This window comes from Rhinoderma darwinii, chromosome 5, assembly GCF_050947455.1.
Source record: "Rhinoderma darwinii isolate aRhiDar2 chromosome 5, aRhiDar2.hap1, whole genome shotgun sequence".
Taxonomy (NCBI): domain Eukaryota; kingdom Metazoa; phylum Chordata; class Amphibia; order Anura; family Rhinodermatidae; genus Rhinoderma; species Rhinoderma darwinii.
This window is the reverse complement of record NC_134691.1, coordinates 25,094,470-25,118,380: the sequence shown is the minus strand read 5'-3', so window position 1 is coordinate 25,118,380 and position 23,911 is coordinate 25,094,470. Positions and strand designations below refer to the sequence as shown.

Sequence of the window (23,911 nt, the reverse complement as noted above, 5' to 3'; positions counted from 1 at the left end):
GACCCGAAAGAGGGTTTCCTCGCGCGATTATCGGGCAGACAAATGTTCATAGAACGCTCGCTGACGATAATTGCCCTGTGTAAACAGGGCAGCGATCAGCATATGAATGATCATCAGCTGATCGGATCGTTTTAAAAAACTGAATTATCGTTGTTGGCAGCACATCTTCTTGTGTAAACAGGGAGCCGCGCTGCTGACATGATTATAATATATGGGGATGGGGGATCGGAGTAACGAGTGCTTGTCCCCATACATAGCTCCTCGTGACTGGAGCAAACGAGCGTCGATCAATGATGTCTCGCTGATTGGCGCTCGCTGCACCAAAATCGTCCGGTTTAATAAGGGCCTTAAGGCGACGGAGCGAATGCCAGAGGAGGAAAGCGAGACGACGCCAAGTAAAAGATAACAAACCAGACACGTTTCATACCTGCATTTGATTGTTCAGGAGTGATAAGTTCCTTGTTGTATCGCAGGAAGAGGATGGTATTCCGTAAAGTCAACGCGTGATCAAAGTACCTCTGAGCCTCCCCTTCCCCTGTGCTTTGCACCTGTGGGACCAAGGTATGCAGATTAAGGAGGTGTGAACAGTCGCAACCATTTTTTTTTCATTGTTCCAAAGCAACTAAAACAAAAAATAAAGCAACTTTGTCAATAGTCTCGATTAAAAATATCTTACCGTCTTGTGTACACAGCTCATGTTAATACTTATTTGCCTCCATGGTTAAAGATAAACAAACCCAGAGTAGTATGATCCTGCCGTCATGTGTCAACGTGGCCACACACAGATTAAATGTCGGCTGAACCAAATGATTTCATCAGGATCGGTCGACTATTAAATGTGTAAATGGGGCCTCCCGACTCTCCTCCGGCTGAAGATGTCGGGGGAAGATAAAGATCAGGCAGTTGGATTTAAAGGGAAGGTGTCGCAAAATGTTCTTTTTTTTAAGATAATATTGCTTTTAGTATGTTATTAAAATACATTTTATTTGTGTTCTACATTTTACTTTTTTCTCACTTTTACTTCTCTATGGGGGCTGCCATTTTTTTTTTTTTCATCTCTGTATGTGTCGATTAACGACAGATACAGACATGGAATACGGCACATACATCCCCATAGAGAATGCGTACGGGAGCCGTTCCATTCACTGCAGCGTACGCCGTCTGTGTGGGAACGGTGCATGCGCCGCTCCCACACAGACCAAAAGGAAGGTCTTCGGCAGAGCGACATCCGGCGCCATTTTCATGTGGACCGGAAGCCGTGGCTGGACAGTAAGATGACGACTTCCGGTCATATGTTCAAGGCAGTGAAGACGCAAGGCAGAGGAGCGGAGGCGGCAGGAGCAGGTAAGTTATGTATGTGTATGTTCGTGTTATACTGTGTGATTACCACTGTATGTAAACCTACTACACTGTGCATTCGCTCAGAAAATGGCGGCACACAGTGTAGGAGGTTTGTAGATTCAACCCCCGCACTAGCCAGGATAAGGGAGGGGGGATTGTGTGAGGACACTAGAGGAGAGAGTGTGTCTACCCCAAATTTGCAGCATAAAGCAATGAGGTTGCTTTACCCACATTGCCAATGCTGCAATTTTTGGAATTGCTCCCTCTAGTGCCCAGCCCATGGAAATGTTATAAATTAGAATCTAATTTATAATATTTCCTGACTTGTGAAAAAATTAAAACAATGTGTAATCACTTATATACTAACTGTTTAACTGAAAAAAAATATATACATTTTCTAGCGACACATTCCCTTTAAACACCCGATCCTTTTGTTCTGAGGGGAGATAAGCCGCCGCCAGAGGTTTCTGGCAGTGGCTTATTGACCTCTCCTCTTATTCAGAATAGCGGTCAGCCAAACAAGATTGGAAGGAGTAGCCGACCGCTATCAAACGCATATAGTGGTGTCTGGAATCTCCTTTGATGTCTGAGAAGAGAAGGGTCGGGCACGTTGAATGCCCAATCTTTTTTGTTCATAGCAGATAAGCTGCTGCCAGAAGAGTCTTGCAGTGGCTCTCCCCCTTCTCCCTATTATAAACTCACGCACGTTCGGCCGAGTCAAGCGTGCATGTGTATAGGGGAGTCAGGAGGATTAGCTATTGGCCGAACGATTGTTCTGCTGACCGCTATCTAAAGCGTATGGCCAGCATTACGCTCTTCTTGCTAATTTATAGACAGAAGAAAAGGAGGCAGAGGGAGTGGATTAACACAGGACTACAGGATCAGACTACAGAGGGTTTGTTTGTAGTCTGTAACCATGGAGACACAATCTATATAGGAGCTGTATGCACAAAATGGCAGGTTTTTAACCAAGACTATTGGTAAAGTTGCTTAACTTGTTGCTTAATAAATAGTTTACACACTTTCATTTCTTACTTTACTACTTATTTCGTAGTTATAAAATAGGTTTGAATTTTGAGCCATCCATGCAGTGTGTTAGAATGGATTGCACCAGGGCGATCATTTTGCTTCGAATTCACACAATCAGACCAAGAATACACAAAACCGCATCCAGAATCAGTGGGATTAGAGGCGCACCTTCTCTAGTTCCACAAGAAAACTGTCCAGTGTCTCGTCTGACAATTTGCCCACTTCAAACATGGTGACTGCGTGGCTCTTCAGGTTCTGGAACACATAACGGAAAGCCAATAATCAAATATGAGCAATTTGCAAGTCCCTCCAGAGTCAATAACCAACGTGACAACATCATTTCCCGTCAAAGTACAGACACTGATACAGTTAAGGATGTTCCAGGTTTCCGCCTTCAAGCGCGGTGAACCAAGGATGATGCAGTCATGTGATTATATCACGAGCACACGGCGGGTACTTCACTAACCAGTGGACAGGATTTACATCAGACGAGGCATTTCGATATCCGCGAGTGGGGACAGAACTGGGATGTGGGATATATGGGTAAGTAACACACGAAGATGGTTTATGAGGGAGGAAAAAAATGTAAAAGTTCTGAAAAAAGTATATAAATGGCTGCTCTCCCCTCCGAAATGGTTATGGATGGAAATAAAGTGGGCAGCAATGGGGTATTTGAAGAGTTTGCACATGCAGAGCCACATTTCACTCATATAAGACAATAGAGGCTGAAATAGGGATCTGTATTAAAACATTTCAGCCTCCATTATCTTCTCTGAAAAAAAAAAAACACGGCTCTGTAATAGGAAATTAACCAAATCAGCAAAACAAAGGCAAAGCAAATTTCCAAATTTTCGCAATTTAATAATAGATAAGAGCACCAATGAGATACCAGCAGGCAGAGGGGTTGGGTGGCACATTAACAGGACGACATACGCCTTAGTATATGTTCATATCTCCATCACAGATTCTGACAAAATTGATGAGAAAAACAGCGCCGCATACAGCGCTACTATTCCGTTTAAAACGCCGAACACCTTAGCAGTAAGTCCGTGGGGGTCATTGGAAGTCCGTGGGGGTCATTGGAAGTCCGTGGGGGTCATTGGAAGTCCGTGGGGGTCATTGGAAGTCCGTGGGGGTCATTGGAAGTCCGTGGGGGTCATTGGAAGTCCGTGGGGGTCATTGGAAGTCCGTGGGGGTCATTGGAAGTCCGTGGGGGTCATTGGAAGTCCGTGGGGGTCATTGGAAGTCCGTGGGGGTCATTGGAAGTCCGTGGGGGTCATTGGAAGTCCGTGGGGGTCATTGGAAGTCCGTGGGGGTCATTGGAAGTCCGTGGGGGTCATTGGAAGTCCGTGGGGGTCATTGGAAGTCCGTGGGGGTCATTGGAAGTCCGTGGGGGTCATTGGAAGTCCGTGGGGGTCATTGGAAGTCCGTGGGGGTCATTGGAAGTCCGTGGGGGTCATTGGAAGTCCGTGGGGGTCATTGGAAGTCCGTGGGGGTCATTGGAAGTCCGTGGGGGTCATTGGAAGTCCGTGGGGGTCATTGGAAGTCCGTGGGGGTCATTGGAAGTCCGTGGGGGTCATTGGAAGTCCGTGGGGGTCATTGGAAGTCCGTGGGGTCCCACCAGGTCTGTCGTAAAAAGCCTTAGGCTTAACGCACATCCTTCACCGTTTCCTCGTCCGTTTAAAACGGATCCGTGTGTCCGTTGTAACATCCGTGTGGTTTCCGTTGTCACGCTGCATCAATTCCATTGTTCCGTTTTAAACAGTCCGTTAAAATCCATTTTGTGTGTTTAATGCAGGGAACTTTGGCACACCCTGCCAATGCTTCCGTGAAAAACGGACGGCACTCGGATGCCTTCCCACGTGCGGATCGTTGTTTTGACGGACCCATGGGCTTCAATGGGCGAGACAGACACTGAACAACGGACAGACGTAGGACACGTTTTAAAGGTTCCGTGCGTCCATTCCCTCAAAAGTAGAACGGAAGTGTGCCCGGCCCTATAGATATGAATGTGCCAGTGTGCCGTCCGTTAAAAAAAAAACAAACAGCACCCTGAAGAAAGGAACTGAAGTGGACATGAGGTCTTAGACAGGAGAACTTTGTAACATCGAAGTCAATGGGACGAAGGATAGAAATAAAGATGTGGATGTCAATTAGCCGCTTTTGTGTTCTCAATCCATAATACCGGACATCAAATAAAAAAACAAACACACCACATATACATATATCTCAATTATAACGGTAATAATACATCTTTTCTTTTGTCCAATCAGTTACATCAAACTCCGTGAGAAAACAAAGGGGGAGGGGACACAACTTTTGAAAAACAAATGTTTTTTTTTCATCGTAGGTCACAATGTGAACGTGGCCTTACCGGTGATAAATTCCCCATCATGAGGAAGGCAGTGAGAGTGGAATCAAACAAGAAGGCGATACGTTTGGTGTGCCCACTGGTCAGGTTCAGGCTGCTCACACTGGAGGTCTCCGCTATTAAAATGGGGCAAAAAAAAAACACAAATAAAAAAAAAAAAGACGTCAGACACGTATGCATGAATTTTGATTGGCAGAACATGGTCCATCCCACTGTTACGGAGGGGGGGCATCTGCCTGAAACGTTACTACTTGACGTGTCATGGTGGTGTTGTGTGATATAAATGTATGCTTTATTATTATTCTATCTTTACCTTTATTGGAGGTGAACCACCCGGGTACTGCCACCCAAAAGGACCCTCTTAATAGGAGAATGCTGCCCAAATTACTTTGTTAACGTCTACTCCATTTTGGACACCACCCTCAGTACTGAATATTGTACAGTTTAAAGCCTCGCTCACAGCGCAGTTTTGGTGCAGTCTTTTCATTGCACTAAACTGCATTGTGTGAACACGGCCGAAGGCTATGAACACATTCTGTAAAGGTGAGGAATTACTACCACTGCAATCTCAATGTTTCCCTATAGATTGCGGTCATGCAGCAACTTTACCATGTGAAGATGTGTCACCTGGGCATTCTGCCATATCACAATCACCCTGGATAAGGACCTGACACAAAGCCACAATATGGTCACCTGACTACCGAAAAGTTAAACTTTTAAAAATACTTTAGGTTTCTAATCCTTATTTTCAAGATCTCTGTTGGCCCTTAGTGAATGGAAATATTCTTGTGCTATACTGATCACGTTTAACTGACACTTCTGAAAAGACTATGATAGACTGAATAGCACCTCCATCATTTTGACATGATCAGGTCAGGTGTTCAGCCTCTGGTGGTTTCTAATCTTGGACAGCAAGCAGAGATCTTGAAAATGGTGAGGAATTTAAATACGGAGCATATTAGAAAGTAGCAGACGTAGACGTCCGGGGGTCTTAGCTCAAGGAGCCCCACACGTTTTTTTTAACCCTTACTACAATAGGTTGCCCATGAATATACTCTTACTATACGGCAGAGTTACCTGCATCGTCCTGGCTGTTTGTGTCGGTGTCGGTAGCTGAAGACACCAGATCTTGTACCGGACTCTTGGATTCTGTGCTCTCCCAGGACAGCAGCATTTTCTGTGGATCCAGTGTACTCCTGCACATCAGGAGGCCACATATTAGTACAGGGGTCACATGTCCTATATAAACACATGTAGTAACTGCTGTGACGACGGGAACCCACTGGACTGAGCCACTTCTGTGGCCAACTGCCTAGTCTGGACCAGCTGGCATGATTCAAGCTTCTACCCAAGAGTTTTGTCACTTGGGTGTGATTTGGGCGACACAAAAAAGGCAGCTAGAAAACAAGCCGCTCTGTTCTGCAGCGTATTGATTACATAGAATACCCGACCACTGTGGTAAAATACAGCAGAATGTGGAGAAAACACGACGACAGGAGTGCCAAGGCGGCACAGGAGTGCCAAGGCGGCACAGGAGTGCCAAGGCGGCACAGGACCTCCAGGACGCCGGAACTGCAGGGCTCAATTAAAGTGGTATTTTTGTTGATTCCCCCTAGAGTGCAAACGCATTCATTGTGTAACAAGTAGCCATGTACATTTAAGCTTTAGACATGATTAATTTTATAAAGATCCCCTAGGTGCCTTTCTTCAAAAACCTCCTAATTGTTAGAACTCCATTTTTCTGTTACAGAGCTGCAAATCCTCTGCTACCCGTGTCACAGGCCAGGAGCTAAATAATACAATTCAGGCTGCCTGCAGCCACCACTAGGGGGAGCTCACTGCATGCTAATTTATACAGTTCCTATTGAACTCAATAATAAAACTGTTTGCAGTAAGCTCCCCCTAGTGGCGGTTGCTAGCAGCCCGAATTGTATCATTTAAAGGGTAACTAAATGTAAAAAAAAATGTGGACATGGTTCAGAGCACTGAGCCCCCCACCGATCAAAACTTCTGACATGTCACTATGACATGTCGAAAGTTTTTTTTAAACTTCTAGTTACACTTTAACGCTATGGCTCTGTAAAAAGGAAGCAGTGGGATTGGAGCGCTAAACAGAAAACGGAGCTCAGGCAGATATAATATATAATGAAATGAAGCAGCACAGAATATTGGCTCTAAATATGAAATGGCGTTCACGCTGCAAATGTCAGCAGTTCAGCCCCATAAATGAATGAGGCTGAGCTGCAATACCAGACACAACCCATGGACAGGAGTGGCGCTGTTTCAAGTAGACCCTTTTTTCGAATCCAGGACAACCCCGAACATAAAGCCATGTCAGATGTCACCAAGTCAACCAAAAAAATGTAAATCATAAACATACAGAATCAATGTAATAAGGAAAGATTAGACTGGGAATAATTACTTCAGCCGGTTTACAGATGGGACATTCCTCCATGACGGGTGCAGCTGATCATGATTGATCACTTGTCCCTTTTTAACGGCAAACCCCAAGCGGCAATACATAGAAACTGCATTCTGGGGACAGAAAATACGTAAGTATCACATATCTGCAAACTATGAGAGGAAGCGTTTGCACGGTCATGTAGATGTTCCGACATCAGCGTAGAAGTGCCGTCCCTCTGTGCACTAATCCAAGTATGTAGAGGGGTACAGGTATATACACAATATTGGGAGAGTGAGAGTGACAGGGTAACCAGAAAACTCAGCTCCATAGAAATAAAATGCAACTTCCTCAGCCCAGTAACCTCAGGAAGAGCAGCTGTGGAGCACAAAGTGCAGCAGTAACCAGTGCCACACTGTGCAGACTACATCTCGCCCCCAATTCTCGCTCTCTCGCCCCCATTTTTAATCCCTCCATCTGGACTTAATGTGAAGTTGGCGGTTCCCATACCTTTACTAAAGACAAGTCGATCTCCAAGACGTTTGCAAGCTGTAAAATAAAAAAAGAAGGGTGAGAAGGATACAAGTCGGGACGGGAATCGTATTATTACGGAACAGTTACATATAACAGAAGTCTATGGCGATCAAAATTCAGGACCAGACAACCGCGCTGTGTCCGGGTGTTACTGCCGTATTACGGATCATATTATGCGGGCGTATTACACAAAACTGCAAATCCCATTTAAGGCGCTGCTCACACCGGCAAAAAAAACGCTGAAATTTACTTCAATGTAGGCGTTTTATTCCCGCGAGCAAAAAAAAAAAACACGTGGGAAAAAGAAGCGACATGCCATATCTTGAGGCGTTTTCCGCCTCAAAAACCACATTGAAATTAATGGGAGACAGAAATAAAAAAAAATTTGCCGCGTTTTTCGTCATAGAACACCCGTGTTTTTTCCCTTTGTTGAATACATAGGTAAAGAAAACCGCCGGAAAAAAAACGCGTGTGGTGCAATACCACTTAAAAAAAATAAAAAATAAAACTGGCGCTGATTTTTCCAGGCAGAATTTTCAGCCTTCCAAAAACACACCCTAAGGCCCTATTTACACAGAGTTTTTTGCAGGCTGAAAACTCTGCCTGGAAAAATCAGCTCCATTTTTTTGACACTGTTTTTACCTATTTCTTCAACAGGTAAAGGGAAAAACCGCGAGCGGTTAATGACAAAACGCGTCAGCGTTTTTTTCCATCTCCCATTGATTTCAATGGGGTTTTTGAGGTGGAAAAAACGCCTCAAGATAGGGCACGTCGCTTTTTCACGAGCGTTTTTTTTCTTCTCGCGGGAAAAAACGCCTCCATCTCGTATTGAAAATAATGGGAGGCAATTTCGCGGTTTCCGCTGAAAAAAAACGGGTCAAAAAACTCTGTGTGAACAGGGCCTAAAAGGGAACCTGTCAGTAGGTTTGGGGCCAATAAACATTCCAAAAATGCCCAGGTTGAAACTGTTTTGGCAATAGGTAATTTGGTAAAGAGTACACGAGCGTCAGCACTTCTCCTTGATAAAGCTTTGGATGGGTTTGAATTAACCCTATGGGACGGACTGGTGAATATTCCCTTTAGTGTCGGCATACACCTTGGAGTTACCCTTTAAATAAATATTACGGCATTGCCATTATAGATTTTTGTTTTTAATATACATTTTCCTCCGTCAGAGGAGCAGGAACACAAAAAAAGTGTAGATTCTGGTGCATGATGGACACCATCGGCGCCTGGCGTAACCCATTGACTTTCAGGTTTCAGACATTATGTCCATGGTTGTACCAGAAATAGCGCAGCATGTTGCACTATTGTTTCAGGTGTTCTGGGCCGGATCCGTAACAGAGACCCCTAACTAAGTCCCCAACACAGATGTGAACAGGCCCTTACAAAGCTACCCGACACTAAAATATTACTACAACTTCTCATAAAACCTCATCAAAACCACAAGAAAGTGAAGTGAAAGCGCCCTGGGGACGTACACGGGTCCGGAGACCTCCAAACAGCTTATTTTACTGGAGGAAGTTGCGGTCTGATGCTAGTTCCCGCTGCAGCGGCCACTACAGGGAAAACGTAGTATTACATGAGAACATTCCAATTAATGGCTGCCATGTAATACATAAACGGACAGGGTCGGACAGAGCAAGAGTTGGTTTCTTAGGGCCGCTCTGCTCTGGCTTATAGGAGGAGGTCCTGAGTGCGGGCCCCCCCTCCTATGGGGTAAATCTGCACCTATAGGGCATATGGAAGTAGGGATGTCACGATACCAGTATTTGGACTTCGATACCGATACTTCGTTTAGTATTGCGATTTCGATACTTTGCCAACAGTAATAAAAATAAAAAATAAAAAGTTCTTCCATTTTCTGATGTGAGGCACGAGGTGTGATGATGAATTTTGAATGTGGTTCATATTAATAGTAATTAACCCCATAATGGGTTAATGTGCGAGGTACATGATGGGGTTAATTACTATTAATGTGAGGCACATGGGGGTTAAATTCATCATTGCACCTCGTGCCCCACAATAAGTGAAAAAGCAGTTTTTATTTTATTTTTTACAGCATACAAATCATAAATTATGCAAAAAAATTGTTGTGCAGGTTATTACGGCCGCGCCAATACCGAATGTGTGTATATTTTATGTATTGAGACTTATTTTAATGTTTATTGCAAAAAAGGCGTATGTGTATTTTTTTAATTTAACATTACTTTATGTTTTTACTTTAATGTACTGACATATCTATATACGGATAGTACACAAGCATATATCTATTTTACAGTACATTAGCCTGTGTATGTATAGTACACAGGCAGTTGTTAGGACATACCTCAGTATGCCCTAACAGGAAATCTGGTAAGACAGCCTCGGGGTCCTTCAAAAGACCGTGGGCTGTCTGCCCATATATGGTATGTCCCTCAATCGCGTCACAGGGATTCCTGTGACGTGATCCAGGGGCATCCCCCCTTCTCACTTCCTCTTGAATGCTGCAGTCCGCTTTGATCGCAGCATTCACGGGAATAACGGCGGAGATGAGAGGTTTCTCTGATCTCCACCGTTATAGAGCGGGGAAGCGTCTGTGTAATACAGCCATGGCCCCGCTCCTGACAGGAAGTGCTCGCGCGGTCAGCATGAGGAGATGCGGCCGGTGCTGCACTCATGAGCGCAGGCACCGAGAACAGAACAGGGGGGTGTTTTGCAGTGCGCCCGCCATGTTGTGTCTTCAGTGCCGCCGCTCATTAGTGCAGCGCTGGCCGCATCACCTCATGCTGACCCCGCGCACACTTGTGAGGACTCCGGAGCGGGGCAATGACTGTATTACACAGCCGCAGCCCCGCTCTCATACATTCATGTGTCACAATGCTAAGCTGTGCGGCGGCACAGCTTAGTATCAAAATACATGGAATAGCGGTATCGAACCGTTTGCGGATGCAGAGTATCGAAACAGTATCGAAGTTTCGATGCATCCCTATATGGAAGTTGGCCAGATGATTCTATAATTCTGGATAATCTTGTAACTTACCTCGGCCACATTGGTGTGTTCATCTATAGAAACAAATATCTTGTAGAGCAGAGTTTCAAAATAGTCGCCCTGTAGCCGGTTCATCACAAAACCTTCAAGGGGAGGCACTAAAATTTCCAAATGATTTATATTATTGTAATTCCAAGTTGTTGTAAGATCATATTCTATCCACGAAAAGAAAATGTTCAATGAAAGCGATTCTAAATATATACAGATGCAAGAAAAAGTAAGTGAACCCTTTGGAGTCACCTTGATTTCTGCATTGATTACTAATAAAATGTGGCCTGATTGTGTTGGTCTATAATTGTGCCTTGTATAACAATCTAACTAAACTAATAACATGCCAGAATTAAGAAAAATCGATTCGCTCGAAATGCGTAAGCTCATTGCAATTTTAAGTGAATTTACAATAAAGTATAAATCATTCATTTTAAAGAAAAAGCGCTGGCTCAAAAGTTCTCTTTGTCCGGTCATCTAATAACACACATAGCTGCACTGTTCAGGTCTATTATTGAGCACATTGTGTAAATCTCTGCAGTGCAGGGAGAAAAAGTAAGTGAACCCTAAAATTTAATAACCTGTAGATCCACCTTTAGCAGCAATCACCACCAAACGTCTCCCGGAGCTGTAAATAAGATTAGTACAACGTTGAGAGGAGGAATTTTGGACCATTCCTTCCTGCAAATGTCTTTCAGCTCATCAATATTGAACGGCCGTCTTCAGGTCACGCCACAGCATATCCATAGGGTTAGGGTCAGGACTCCGACTTGGCCATTCCACAACACAAATCTTATTTTTCCACCATATTTTTAGATGATTTACTGGTGTTCTTGGGGTCAGTGTCTTATTACATCACCCGACGTCTCTTCAGCCTGAGCTCATGGACTGCTGCCCTTATATTCTCCTGTAAAGTGTTATGATACACCTCAATGTTCCCTCAATTATCGCAAGTTGTCCAGGGCCTGAGGGAGCAAAGCAGCACCAAACCGTGACCTATCCTCCACCAGGACGTCCCCTCCACGATGCTGCACATTTGGGATGAGGTTTTGGTGTTAAGTCTTCTTTTTTCTCCACACTTGTGTTATAAAGTTCTACTTTTGTCTGATTTGCCCAAAGAAAATTCCCAGAAGATTTGTGGAACATCCAGTTGGTCCGGGGCAATGTTTTCTTTCGACAGCAGTGGCTTCCTTTGTGGTGTCCTTCCATGAACACCGTTCTCGTTCAGTGTTTTTCCAATAGTGGACACATAAACAGAGGTTTCTGCAGTTTGTTGAGTCTTCAGTAGGTCTTTTCGCTTTTCCTCTTACCCTTGGGTTCTTTCTCACCTCTTTCTGGATTGTTCGTAGTGCTCTTAGGCCTCATGCACACGACCGTAGCCGTGTGCACGGCCGTGATTTTCGGGTCGGCCGGCTACGGACTGTCAGCCGTAGGCCACCCGCAAATCGCGGGACATGCACATGGCCGCCGCCATTGTTTTTAATGAGCCCGGACCGCAGAACAGGGCCGTAATAAGACATGCCTGATATTTCTGCAGTCCGGGCTCCCGGGCCGTGCAAGGACCGCAAAAACTACGGTCGTGTGCATGGCCCCATAGAAAAGAATGGGGCCGCAATTCTCCCGTGGATTTTCGGGGGAATTGCGGCCGCAAAAACACGTTCGTGTGCATGGGGCCTTAGACTGATCTTAGCAGGACTCCCATTCCTAGGAAGAGGAGCAACAGTCCAGCAGACAATTTGTTTAACTGTGGATTGCTCTACACCAGGTCTGTAGCAATGCTTCTGTAGCCTTTTCCTGCCTTATGTATCTCTAACACAACTTCTCAGGTCTTCTGAAAGTTGTTTTCCTCAGGACATGGGTCACACTAACCAATCTTTCTTGAGAAGAACAGATTTGTCAGTAACCAGGCTTTGTGTGCCTTTATTTAATAGGCAAAGCACCTGTGAAACTCTTCTAATCTTAACACCTTTTTCCAATTAGCTCTTTTAAGTCCTTAATACAGAGGTTCACTTACTGTTTCTCCCTGCACTGTGGATGCTCAATAAAAAGGCATGAACTATTTGTGGGTTATTAGATTAGTTAGTTTGGTCTATAAACTGACTTCGATGACAATCAGACCACATTTCATTAGGGATCAATAAAAAAAAAACTCCAAAAGGGTTCACTTACTTGTTCTTGAAACTGTAATCTCCATAAATATTCCAAAAGTAACACCATTGAGACATTCATATAAAAAAAAAATGAAAAATTCAATATCCAAAACGATAAAATTTCTCATTGGTCTTTTAACCCCTTCCCGCCGCAGCCATTTTTCGGATTTTCACTTTAGTTTTTTCCTCCCCACCTTCCAAAAGCCATAACTCTTATTTTTCCATCAATATTGCCGTATAAGGGCATGTTATCATTATTCTGCGGGTCAATACGATTACAGTGATACTAAATTTGTATCGTTTTCTTTATGTTTTACTACTTTTACAAGGAAAAAACTGATTGTTAAAAATAAAATTTGAGTTTTGTCACCACATTCTGAGAGCCAGAACGGTTTTATTTTTCTGTCGATTTAGCCGTGTGAGGGCTTATTTTTTGCGGGGAGAGCTGCAGTTTATATTGGTACCATTTTGGGGTACGTGAGACTTTGATCACTTTTTATTTAATTTTTTGTGGGAGAAGGGACCAAAAAACAGCAATTCTGATGTTTTTAATTTTTTATGGCGTTCACTGTGCGGACAAAATAATGATATATTGTAATAGTTCAGACTTTTACGGACGTGTCGATACCAGTTATGTTAGCTTTTTAATTTTTTTACATTGTGCTTGAGGGAAAATGGGGAAAGGGGTTTTTTTTGAGCTTTTAATTTTATTTTTTTTATTTGTTAAAAAAACAAAAAACTTTATTTTACTGTTTTTTTACTTGTCCCCCTAGGGGACTTTAACCAGCGATCGTTAGATCGCTTCCACGATATACTGCAATACTAATGTATTGCAGTATATCGCGTTTCTGACAGTCTCCTATGAAGCCTTGCCGGAGGCAGAGCTTCATAGGAGTACAAAGATGGCAGACCTTGGGGACTTAGTCAGGCCCCCAGGCAGCCGTGTCAACCAACGGCTCCCCCCGATCTCGCCGCGGGGGGGGGGGGCATTGGAACGTTACAGGGGGGGCGCCCCCCTGTTTTTAGTAACTTAAATAGCGCGATCTCTATTGAAAGCGGCATTTAAACAAGTGGGATCGCGCTCGTTATCCGCAAGTGTCGGCTGTAACACACAGCCGTCACACTCGCTCTATGGAGCGGTCTCAGCCCGTGAGCCCGCTCCATATTCCCCCACCCGGCGTGCGCCGTATATATAAATGGCGGATGTCGGGAAGGGGTTACGGAAGATCCCTCCTCGCATTAACTTCAATGGGAGGTCCGGCCGGAATCCGCCCGAATATAGGGCAGGACGCTTCTTTTTCCCGCTAGATGAAAAATATCAGCTAGCGGGAAAAAGAAGCGTCCGACTCCCATTGAAATTAACGGGAGGCGTAATTTTGCGGTGGAATCCACCGCAAAAATTCCGCCGTGTGAACAGGGCCTAACAGATGTTGGATATCCTAACCATTTTATCACCTCTAGGGGTTGTCACTCAGCTTTCTGTAGACCCTGAAAATCTAAAATAATGACATTTTTATATTTGACACTTACCCGCTATGCAGCTGTCATCTGAGATTGGGACATCCAGATATATGAATCCTTTATTATAAAGGCCTAAAATAGAGTAAATCAATAAGGCTTCATTCACATCTGCGCTAGGGATCCGTTCCGACTGAGCTTTCCGTGGGATTGGATCCCTGACCTGCACAAACGGAAACCATATGTTTCCATTTCCTTCACCATTGATTTCAATGGTGATGGATCCGGTGCCAATGGTTTCCATTTGTCTCCATTGGGGGAGGGTTCCGTCGTTTTGATGGAAGCAATAGAGTAGTCGACTACGGAACGTCGAAACTGAGCCCTAGCGCAGATGTGAACGAAGCCTAAGTAATTTCAAATTAAAGTGATAGACACACTTTCACATGAACGAATCCCTAAGTGCAGGCTGATTAAAAGGATTTGGCCACTTTGTAGATATAAATGAAAAGTTGAATTACTTACCCATAAAGGATATCTTCAGAAATGTGCACCCCCCATCTGATATGCTAAGTGCGCTGTGGGACCATGTAAGAAATAGCAGCGCATTAATGACTCGGTCATGTGACCACTGATGTCATCGCGTCCCTACCTCTGCATGCTAAGACATACACAAGCACCTTACAAGTAAGCCTGTATATGGCTGCAGTGTCGCAGGCCAGGGATGAAACGGATGCGGAAGTCACGCAAATCATCAGGTGACCGCCGTCTCCATCATTGCACCGCTATGGTTTACATGGTCCCCCGTCACTATAGGGAGCTTAAGGAATATGGTTTTGTAAAGTTCCTCAGTTGGACCCATTCAGTTCATGTGTACAGTATTAAGCAGGCAGGGGATTCAGAGTCTCTAAGCCCTAGAAGGGTCCACAATTAGCCTGCACTTAGATACGTTTGAACACCATGTGTAAGACTTGTGGTGACCAGACGTGTGCAAAAGTGTTGTATTATTTGCATAATTGAGAATTTAATTTCTCAAACACCATTTTGACTTCTCTTTTTTTTCAAATGTGTCCACAATTCTGTACCAATCAATTTCTTAATATATCTTCACAGGGGTTGTAGTTTTTTTAGTGTTCAAATCACCAGCATAGATAAATATGCATTCTCGATGCCTGCAGCCGCCACTAGAGGGAGCTGATGAGCTTACTGGATACGGTTTTACATTTGACTCAATAATACCACAGTATGCAGTGATCTCCCTCTAGTGGTGGCTGCAGGCAACCAACATTTTACCATGCGATTTTTATAGCCATTTTCCAGTCCTTAAAAATGTACGGCCTATCCTCAGGATAGTGTCTGAGGTTTCTGACCTTTAGTGAACTAACCTATGGGAGCCAGAAGTGGGGCATGCCTCAATTCTGGTCGTGTCAGTGGGCATGCGCCAATTCTTTCATTGTAACAACGGTGTACACTAGATACACTTATCTCCACACTATATAAGGGCCGGATATTATCAGGACACAACACACACCCCCTGAGGAAGCACTCACAGCGAAATGCACGTTGGGGTCTTTGTGGCAAAGCGAACATCGTTTTAAACCATTTTTTTGCCGTTATGGGTAAGGCCGCCTATTGATTGCCATTTCCATGCACTGACACTTTCTCTAGTTTCCCCTTTCACCAGTCCAAAATGTTTACAGGGTATTAGAGGTGATCAGTATAGAACCCCTTTGGGTCTGAAATAGAGTTTGCGGTTACTCATTACAGCCTTTCTATCTTTACATGTTATCCAGCAAGTTTCATGTTTCGCCGATAGCAGAGACAACACGCAACCCCTAAGGCTGGGACTGAGCTCGCGCGCGCGCACATCCTAGTGAGCCCTGCAGGCCAGAACGGCCGCATGTGTGGACATCTCCGGGAAGGAAGGCGTTGGCAGGATGGGAGGAGTCTGCAGCAGCGGACGTTACAACTCTCATAACAAAATCTTATACTATGAGAGAATTTTTTCTTTCAAATAAATCAATTTCCTGAATTTTCATTGCAAAATTCAATGCTTGTTTTTAATTACATATATTTTTAAGTATTCACTCTTTAGTAAAAAGTTGTTCAGTGCTCATTTAAATTGTGATCGACTGACAGGTACGCTTGAGAACGGGGGCGGTCCCCCAAAACGTCGCACAGGTGTTGTCATACACCGATCCTCCACACGTGTTGTCTCTGCTATCGGCGAAAGCCCTGTGAAGACTAAGACGGAATTATAACTGGGACACTCCCAAGACTCTAACCTTCTAATGGGTGAAAAAACCTTTTGTACACATTTGGCGTTTGTCATGCTTTTGTTTTCTGTCAATTTACATGGAAAAATATAATAGTTTTCTACATTTTGACACTTGTCTGATTTAGTGCTTATTTTCTATACGCCATCCTCAGGATAGGCCATTAATAACAGATGGGTCGGGGTCTGACTCCCGGGACCCTCGCCAATCAGCAAGTAGATCTGAAGAGGAAGCAGTGCTTGTATGATTTCATCACCCCCTTCTGACTGTGAATAGTCGAGACAGCAGTAGCGGCGGTTTACAGTATAACAACCTTCTCCCATTCACTTCAATAGGAGAAAGCGGATGCAATACTGCGAATCGCCACTACATCCGTGTCGACGATTCAGTGAGCAAGTAGAAATGAAGGGGAAGCGGCGCTTGTACGAGCGCTGCACTCCTTCAAGCCAGCTGATCGGCGGGGGTCCCGGGACTCTGACACTGACCAATCAGCTGTTGAGGACCTATCCTGGAGGATAGGATATTAATTTTTAGGGACTGGACAACCTCCTTAATTAGGAGCTCTGCATAAAAAACGAACCACTTTAAAAAAAATAGATTAAAAAATGTAATCTGCACAGAATGTTGGACTAGACACAGTGAAATTAAAATTCTATACATTTATAAAAATGTATTTAAATAAGTTGAGTAAATGTTTAAGAAAACTTATTTTTTCAGTTTTGTATAAATTTCTCCAGTCATATACATAGCGGCTTTCCAAAAATCCTACAGAACCATACTGTGCTAGTTTGGACAAAGCATCAGACATAAGAGCTGACCACTAACTATGTAACCTATGTATGTGAGCTCCCACAATGCACTGCTCTCTGATAACAGGAAATTAGTAGAATTCTGAATCACTTTTAGTCTATACAGCCAATAAAACAAATGTAATGAATGAGAAGTCCATGGAAAGTAAAGCAATGTATTGACAAAGGGACTCAATATTTCATGCAGACTTAAACTGCGGAGTGTCTTAAAAAGGTCATTTAGTAGTGGAGTTTCCCTTTAAGAGGCAAGTAACTTTTTCTTGTTCTGTAAAATGAGACTTTCCGAATATAGATGATCAAACTGCATACTGGTGTGTACGAACCCTAAGAGAGAAGATGTACGACTCTGCACATGGCGACACTCGATATCATTCAGCATCTCCGCTACTTACTATGGACTACGTTATGCTCCAGAGAACCCGCTAGCTGAGGCCCAGAGTCAATGATTTTATCGATCGTTCTCTTTTCTCCATTGCTGCAAAGCTAGAGAGAATAAAGAAAGTTGGAAATCTTAGAATCATCGCACAAGCAGAAAATTGGATTTTTGTTACCAGTCGTAAAATCATTTTCTCATCACGTTCATTTGGGAACACAGATGATGACCTTGGGTAAAGCTGCTGCCATTAGGAGGTGGACACGAAGTTATAAAAAAAATAAAGTGTTAGTGTCTGAAGGAGTGGTAGAGCTGGAAGAAGATGCGGAGTAGAACCAGTTTGGAATATAAGCAGTAGGAGAAACACCGCGAAATTAGCTATGCCACATATAGCCAGTGATGAACAAAACAGAACCATTTGAGAACGGAGGAAAAAATACCCATTTTGAAAAACCGGTGAACACTCGAAAGGAACTAAAAGCGAGAGGCGTCAGAGGATACAAAAGGATGCACCCTATAGAAAAATTGTGTAGAGAGGATCATGTAGCGGCCTTACACACCTGTATAGCAGAAGGTCTGTAGTGAACCGCCCATGAAGCACCTACCGCTCGAGTAGAGATGGCAGCCACCCGATCGGGGGACTTTTACCTTTGAGTGGTAGGCTTCACCAAAGGCTGACCGAAATCAAACGCCACCAAACCCCGTCTGGGACCACAAAGAGAGAGTCTGGCTAATGGAATGAAGGTGTTTGCAAGAGGTAAATCCACAATGCGGGAACTACATCCAACTTGTGGAGAGACCGCTCCCTAGGATGGGAAGAAAAGGGCAAAATAAGGCATGGACGATATCCTCGTTAATATTTAGAGGATACTACCCTTGGTAGAAAAGAAAGGACCAGGCAGAGCACTTCTCTCCTTATGGTAATCAATCAAGTGATTTGCAGGACAGACCAGCCAACTCAGAAGAGCCCGATAGAGGTGATAGCCACCAGAAAGGCCTCCTTCCAAGAAAGAAAGACAAGGGAGATGCCGTCTAGAGACTCAAAAAGTAAAAAGACTGCATGGCCTCCAGGACCAGTTTAAGACAACATGGAACCATGGGCTGATGGTAAGGGGGCACAGCATGGGTCACTCCTTGCAGAAAAGCCAGTTTGACTTAGTTACGAAGGGGCTCTGGAAGACAATGGGTAAGGCTGAAACCTGGTCCTTGAGTGACATAAGGCCTATCCCCATATCCAAACCATCCTGAAGGAAGGGGAGCAAGTGAGTGAGGAAAAAACACATTTGCTGAAACATTCTTGCTTTATACCAACCGGAAAAATGGCTGAAGAGGACTTTCTAGCCTTAAGCATGGTCTGGATGACCATGAGGAAAAACATGGTCCTCTCAATACGGCAGCTTCAACAGCCACGCACTTAACCAAAGAGTAGGTAAACTCGTGTGGAAGAAAGGAGTACTTCCGATAGAGTAAGAATCCAGGGGTCATCAGTCATGAGCAAAACCAGGTAGGAGTATTAGGCTAGACAAGGCCAATCTGGAGTGATAAGGATCACTGGGACGGCTTGTGGGCAAGCAGCCGCCACTGGAGCCAACAACAGACAGGCAGACCAGGGTAGGAAAATAATGTGATCCAAGGAATCCATGGACTTGTTCCAATCAGTCAGCACAGCTCGCTGAAGGGCACGGGTGTGGAACTGGGACTTCTCAATGGAGAAGAGTCTCCACTGAGGAGTCCATCAGACCAAACACCATCATGCACTCGCAAATTAAGACTGGACGGTGTTCTTGGAAAGGCTGGACGTTCTGTGGGGGGGCAAAGTTTCTCTGAAAATAAATTCTGCCAAGAGCTGTGTCGATACACATGCCCCGAAAAGTTATGCATCGAGAGGATGAGAGGGAAGACTTAAGATTGACTATCCAGCCAAAGCAGAGTTAGGTGTCCAGTGTGATCTGAAGGCTTTCTAAGTTTGCCGACCTGGATAGAGCTTTTTTTCATAATGTCATCCATGTAGGAACTGGCTACGACACACCGAGAGAGAAGTGGGGCCATCACGGAGGACAGGATTTTCGTGTAGACTAGTTGGGCCGTTGCCAATCCGAACGGGAGAGCCACAAATTGGTAGTGGTTCGATTGGACTGCAAAGTGAAGGAACCATTAGTGGGACACGCATCTGATGACCACCAACAATTGGAACTTCCCTTGTTCTATCAACATAATTACGGACCTCAGGGCCTCCATCCAGAAGGCTATTTCACCATGGATTCGGCTGGGAATAGATACATAACATCCATTGGTTTTGGCTTTATAAAGCTCCTTCAAACTGAATGAGAGGGAAAGCATTTTGGGGTAAGTCTAAAAGGAAAACCCCTCTCGGGAGGAGGAGGATTCCTGATCCTGAATATGTAGAGTATCTTTTACGGTTAAAATAAGGCTTTTAACCATGGAGGAGAATTTAGAGAACTACTAATTATCCTGAACGAAGTCTGTGTCAACGACCTCATCCTCAGAATGATCCTCATCTTTGGAGGAAATGTCTGAGTGCATCTCTAAGGCTATGTTCACACGGAGTATTTTGGGGGAGGAATATCTGCCTCAAAATTCCGTTTGGAACTTTGAGGCAGATATTCCTCTCCCTGCACGCCGATTTTCGCGGCAATTATCGCACCGTTTTTCGCCCGCGGCCATTGAACGCCGCGGGCATAAAACAGCGAGATATACGCTTTCTCCTGCCTCCCATTGAAGTCAATGGGAGGTCGGAGGCGGAAGCGCCCGAAGATAGGGCATGTCGCTTCTTTTTCCCGGGAGGCAGTTTTACTGCTCGCGGGAAAAAGACGCCGACGCCTCCCATTGAAATCAATGGGAGGTGTTCTCGGGCCGTTTCTGCCGAGTTTTGTGACGCGGTTTCCGCGTCAAAAAACTCGTCAAAAGACCCCGTGTGAACATAGCCTAAGAGTGGAGCAGAAGTGGACGCAGATGGAAAAACAGGTGGTTGCTGTGAGCAGCTAGATCTGGTCCGTTTACAGGGTCTATTGTGTACCAGGTCTGAAGAGGAAAATTCTCTGCAGGTAAAGGACGAGGCTGAGTAGGTAGGGACAACCGGCCTAGCATGTTTATATGTCCTGGAGAGGGCAGATACCACCAATGTCAGAGAGCGCGCCCACTCCTGTTCATGGGATCCAGTAGGGACTGACCAGCAGGCACTGAGACTGATTGTTCACGGAGGCCCCAGCAGTTTGTGCGGTGAGGTTTAGGTTGGCAAGGTGAGTAATTATGACCGCTCCCTGCCTAGGGGCTCCACCTCTGGGTTCGGACATGGTGTTCACATGCCAATATGCCTCTGTATGTGGAGGGTAGTGGGGCCTCGTTAGAGGAGGCTTATGAGCCAATATGGTGACTAAAATTGCAAGGGGAGAAAAGATTGGAGGAGAAAACCCCCTAAGGCAGAGCCTACCAGTATCACATGATCCTCAGGATGAGGTGTATGAAGAGGAGCTGGAGAAGTGGAGGCGATCGAGCACTTTCCCCTGCGTGCGGAATATCTAATGTGCGCCCTGGAAAAAGGCGTGCTCCGCAGTGGTGAGAGTGCAAGTCCCTCCCAAACATGCAGCCTAGTAGTCAAGCGCCAGGAGCTAAATTAATGTAGGTGGCAGGGAGAGTGCCGCAGCACTTGAAGTGAAAATGCAGGGTGGCAAACGCCTTGTAAGACGGACTGGCACATGGGAGGTTGAGAGAATGTGACAGCTACGCCATGGTGGCTGCGTCTCCTCAGATTCCATCAGGCTCGCTCCTTCTTCCATGTTCCTACGCTTGGTGAGGTAGGGGTGCCAGGAGGGAGCAGGCTGACAAGTTGTGTGACCTGATGGCTGGCGGGCCACAGGGAATAAGGTGGTCCACTGTGTCCCTTTTTTCTCTCCTGGTGGTAGGACAGGCAACAGTGGGGTTACGCTTGACTGTTGTCCCTCCTCAAATGGGGAAACAGGGAGATCTAGTCAAGCCTATATTCCCAGGGTTAAGGGGAAAAAGAAAATATAAGAAAGATGGTCGGTAGGTCTGCCTGCTACGAACACGAAGCTAAAACGGTTTTAGCTCAGTGCATGTAGGAGGGATATAGCTGGTAGGAGAAGCTCATACTTTTTTACTTAAGTGTCCGCCTCCTAGCGGCAGCAGCTATACCCAAGGTGTCCCCCAACGACACAGACGAGAAATACTGGTTACACTAGAGGTCATTATATGGAAGAGTAAATGTTCAAAATTAAAACACCAATTAGGAACAATAAAACACCTAGAAATAAAAAAAAAGTAAAAATGGCCAACACCTGTTATGCAAAGCTTTTACACCATGTTTTGGCTGGTGTATTGGAATGGGTGGACCGTAGAGGTTTATTCCCAACTTAGACATTCATGGCATATCCACGGGATCTGCACCCATCTCCAGAATGCTTGTCACCCACCCCCGTTCCCCTTGGTGTGCTGGCCGCTGCAAACAGGCAAAGAACAAATAGGGAGGTGGCCACGTATGTGCCCCACATCTATCACAGACTTCTGGCATATTCCATGAATTCAGACAAGCGTATATATCTCGTCCATGTGAAGGCCGTTAAAAAAAAAAGTTAGAAAAAAAAAAAAAATCAAAAAACGTCCGTCATACGGACGCATGTATTTCAATGGGGCCGTTCACACAACCATTGTTTTAACGGACCGTGTGAAGGGCTTGTGGAAAAATAAGACATGTCCTACTTTCGTCCGTTTTCACCGATCCCTCAATAGACTCAAGTCTATGGGGGGGGGGGGATCTGTGAAAACTGGTCCCCCACGGGTGCAACTCGAACAACAGCCGTTTTTCATGTCCGAGTTTGCAATCGTTCGTGTGAATCCGGCCTTAGCCAAAACAATCTTTCCAAACTCTCCCATAAATACTGTTCAGGACTAATACTTCTCACAGCTCAGATTTGCTGCAATTGTATCTGTCCAGAAAATCCTCTAAGCTAAATACATCAGGAGCACAGATCTCTCTCCTGTCCTAATACAGTGTATCAGCCTGGAATCCTGACTGTTTATCTCAGAGTATTGTCTAGACTGGATACATTGTAACGCAAGCCTCTGCTGTGAGAAGTATTTGTTCTGGACCCGGCTTTCAGACTTTAGATTCAAACAATACTTCTATTCACTGACTGTACCTTGATGTCATCTTCAGTGATGTACCCGGCCTGCACCACCCACCAGGCCTCTATCGTTATGTCCACTGGTTTCACTGGCAGCAAGTCACGGGCGCTTTTCCTTCTGAAAAATTTCTGTGGAGGAACAGAAGGTCAGATCATTATCACCATCCAGAAAGGAAAACAACAACCATTACCGACACTTCTGTAACATTATGCAATGAAAGCAAAAAACACTCTGCTGGGAATCCCTCCCTACCAGAGCCATGATAGTTAGGGCGGATTTACATGAACGTGCAATACGTCCGTGCCACCCGCGTGGTTTTCACATGTGTGGCACGGACCTATGCAAGTCTATGGGGCAGTGCAGACTGTCAGTGTGTTTTGCCCAACGTGTGTCCGCTGCGTAAAACTCACGACAGGTCCTATATTTTGGCGTTTTTCGCACATCACGCACCCATTCAAGTCAATGGGTGCGTGAAAATCACGCGCGCCACACGGAAGCCCTTCCGTGGGACGCGCGTTATTCGCGCAACAGCAGTAAAATAATGAATGTAAACAGAAAAGCACCACATCCAAACGGAGTGTCATAAAGATGGCGGCTGCGCGAAAATCACGCAGCCGCGCATCCATATGAACATGACACACGGAGATGTTAAGTGCCTTTTGCGCACGCAAAACGCCGCGTTTTTTGCGTGCGCAAAACGCACACGCTGGTGTAAATCCGCCCTTCAAGGGATACTCCAGACTAAAACATTTATCACCTATGCACTGGATAAAGGCCGAGACTTAAGGCTTAAAGTGTAACTAAGCTTTTAACATATAGAAGATCCAAACATAGGAGCAGCACTGTGTCAATAGCCAGAAACGGTTGGTGCTAGCTTCAAAATATCAAGGAGTGACGAGCTCCTCATGCATATATCCAAGAAAAAGAGACTGGAAGCAGCACTCAGCAAAAAAATGTGAATTTATTCACCCAACACAGCAACGTTTCACT

General features: G+C 44.9%; 1 protein-coding gene across 1 annotated transcript in view; it reads right to left on the bottom strand.

The window, feature by feature from the left end:
* FAM91A1 (family with sequence similarity 91 member A1) overlaps positions 1 to 23,911 on the bottom strand; it is a 55,934-nt gene that overhangs the window by 14,320 nt on the left and 17,703 nt on the right. The window contains exons 6-15 of the mRNA XM_075825772.1: positions 22,936 to 23,049; positions 17,778 to 17,868; positions 14,376 to 14,438; positions 10,699 to 10,805; positions 7,653 to 7,691; positions 7,164 to 7,276; positions 5,819 to 5,937; positions 4,745 to 4,857; positions 2,539 to 2,625; positions 428 to 548 (exon numbers count right to left, since the gene is read on the bottom strand). Of these exons, the coding sequence (XP_075681887.1) occupies positions 428 to 548; positions 2,539 to 2,625; positions 4,745 to 4,857; positions 5,819 to 5,937; positions 7,164 to 7,276; positions 7,653 to 7,691; positions 10,699 to 10,805; positions 14,376 to 14,438; positions 17,778 to 17,868; positions 22,936 to 23,049 (967 nt within the window). The remainder of the gene's footprint in view (positions 1 to 427; positions 549 to 2,538; positions 2,626 to 4,744; positions 4,858 to 5,818; positions 5,938 to 7,163; positions 7,277 to 7,652; positions 7,692 to 10,698; positions 10,806 to 14,375; positions 14,439 to 17,777; positions 17,869 to 22,935; positions 23,050 to 23,911) is intronic.